This window comes from Oncorhynchus gorbuscha, unplaced genomic scaffold (genome assembly GCF_021184085.1).
Source record: "Oncorhynchus gorbuscha isolate QuinsamMale2020 ecotype Even-year unplaced genomic scaffold, OgorEven_v1.0 Un_scaffold_2408, whole genome shotgun sequence".
Lineage (NCBI taxonomy): Eukaryota > Metazoa > Chordata > Actinopteri > Salmoniformes > Salmonidae > Oncorhynchus > Oncorhynchus gorbuscha.
The window spans coordinates 50,003-52,500 of NW_025746928.1; the positions used below are offsets into that span (position 1 = coordinate 50,003).

At 48.4% G+C, this 2,498-nt stretch overlaps 1 protein-coding gene across 2 annotated transcripts in view; it reads right to left on the reverse strand.

Annotated features, from left to right (window-relative positions):
* Positions 1-527: 527 nt before the first annotated feature.
* The window catches only part of LOC124025746 (THUMP domain-containing protein 1-like), a 7,436-nt gene continuing 5,465 nt past the window's right edge, over positions 528-2,498 (reverse strand). For both annotated transcript variants that reach the window (XM_046339084.1, XM_046339083.1), the window contains exons 6-7: positions 1,254-1,673; positions 528-706 (exon numbers count right to left, since the gene is read on the reverse strand). In XM_046339084.1, coding sequence (XP_046195040.1) covers positions 1,267-1,673 — 407 coding nt within the window. In that variant the 3' untranslated portion in view covers positions 528-706; positions 1,254-1,266. The remainder of the gene's footprint in view (positions 707-1,253; positions 1,674-2,498) is intronic.

Consider the following 2,498-nt stretch of genomic DNA (forward strand, 5'->3'; position numbering starts at 1 on the left):
GGAGAGCGGACCAGTGGACTGTCAGCTTTCAGTGAGAGCTCGGTGATGGAGAGCGGACCAGTGGACTGTCAGCTTTCAGTGAGAGCTCGGTGATGGAGAGCGGACCAGTGGACTGTCAGCTTTCAGTGAGAGCTCGGTGATGGAGAGGGGACCAATGGACTGTCAGCTTTCAGTGAGAGCTTGGTGATGGAGAGGGGACCAATGGACTGTCAGCTTTCAGTGAGAGCTCGGTGATGGAGAGGGGACCAATGGACTGTCAGCTTTCAGTGAGAGCTGATGGAGGACATGTTGGAGACAATACAAAATGGAGGACCAAGGGATTTTTCAGTGAGTCAGGGATGGAGAGCGGACCATAGGACCTGGTTTCTAATGTGGAGTGCACAATGTTTCAGGGAACAGGGTACCAGTGGATTCCCAGTACATAGTGCACATTAGACAGTGAGGCTCCTATGGTACCCTATTCCCGGTACATGGACTGCACTCATTCTGACAAGGGACCCATGGACTCAGGTCAGAAATATAGGGATTAGGGTTCCATTTGGAATGGACAAAAGGAATAGGACCTGTTCTTTCAGTAAAGCTAGCTAAAAACACATTGACTGCATCACCTGCACTGTGAGATGCCTTTGAGTTGTTTATCAGTCCCATTTCACTTCCTCCCTCCTGGTACAGGGATCTACTTCTCTTCCTCCCTCTTCTCTCCCTCCTGCTGTCAGCTTTCAGGGATCTGATGGAGAGCTTCCAGTGGACTTCCTCCCTCTTCTCTCCTTTCAGTCCTGCTGGACAGGGATCTACTTCTCTTCCTCCAGCTTTCTCTTGGTGATGGAGAGGGGACCAATGGACTCCTGGTACAGGGATCTGGACTTCTCTTCCTCCCTCTTCTCTCCCTCCTGCTACAGGGATCTACTTCTCTTCCTCCCTCTTCTCTCCCTCCTGGTAGAGGGATCTAGGGTTCTCTTCCTCCCTCTTCTCTCCCTCCTGGTACAGGGATCCTTTGAGTTCTCTTCCTCCCTCTTCTCTCCCTCCTGCTACAGGGATCTACTTCTCTTCCTCCCTCTTCTCTCCCTCCTGGTACAGGGATCTACTTCTCTTCCTCCCTCTTCTCTCCCTCCTGCTACAGGGATCTACTTCTCTTCCTCCCTCTTCTCTCCCTCCTGGTACAGGGATCTACTTCTCTTCCCCCCTCTTCTCTCCCTCCTGCTACAGGGATCTACTTCTCTTCCTCCCTCATTCCCCTCCCTCTTCTCTCCCTCCTGGTACAGGGATCTACTTCTCTTCCTCCCCCTTTCCTTCCCTCTCTGTTTTCGGGGCATCCTTTCCCTCTTCCTGTTTCCCATCCTTCTCTTCCTGTTTCCCATCCTTCTCTTCCTGGTTCGACTTGATCTCTTCCTGTTTCCCATCCTTCTCTTCCTGGTTAGACTTGATCTCTTCCTGTTTCCCATCCTTCTCTTCCTGGTTCGACTTGATCTCTTCCTGGTTTGTGGTGACCTCTTCCTGTTTCCCATCTTTAGGCCCCTCCTTCTTGGCAACCTCCTGCAGGTTGTACTTCCTGTATAGAGTGTAGTCCCTGACGACGCTGACACAGCACACACTCTTGATGACCTCGACGATGATGGTGAGCTCAGGGGTGGTCAGGTCAACCTTGTTTTTAGGATTCATCTTCCCCACCAGGCCTGCAGGGGGAGATAAACATAATGAGCACAGACAGGTACAGAGTTTATAGGAGCGAACACAGTACACACACACACACACACACACAGTACACACACACACACAGTACACAGTACACACACAGTACACACAGTACACACAGTACACACAGTACACACACAGTACACACACAGTACACACACACACACACACACACACACACACACACACACACACACACACACACACACACACACACACACACACACACACACACACACACACACACACACACACACGGGTTGTCCCATGGACAGAGGACAGGTGTGTGAGATATGGATACACTAGGAACATGTAGAGACAGTTTCCTGGATGTAATCTCTACCCAGCATGCTCTCAGACCAGGCCCAGGCTTAATCTGTGTCTGGGGAAAATGGTCCAATGAGACACACAGAAACATCTAGGATGGAAGTGGTCGGACCAAACAAAGAGGTTTGACTTTGAGGAAGATTAAATCTGTCTTCAGTATTCTAGAAGACCGTTTTAGAATTCTATAATAGAACTTCCTTTAATGTATTCTAGAAGACCGTTTTAGAATTCTATAATAGAACTTCCTTTAATGTATTCTAGAAGACCGTTTTAGAATTCTATAATAGAACTTCCTTTAATGTATTCTAGAAGACCGTTTTAGAATTCTATAATAGAACTTAATTGAATGTATTCTATTTGATAGGATCTCTGTGATTACACGGCATCACAATAGATCAAAGGTAAAAGAGGGAGGTCCTCAATAAAGAAGTGGTCGGACCAAGCAGACAGGAGGCTACAAGACCGTTTTGCTAGTACAG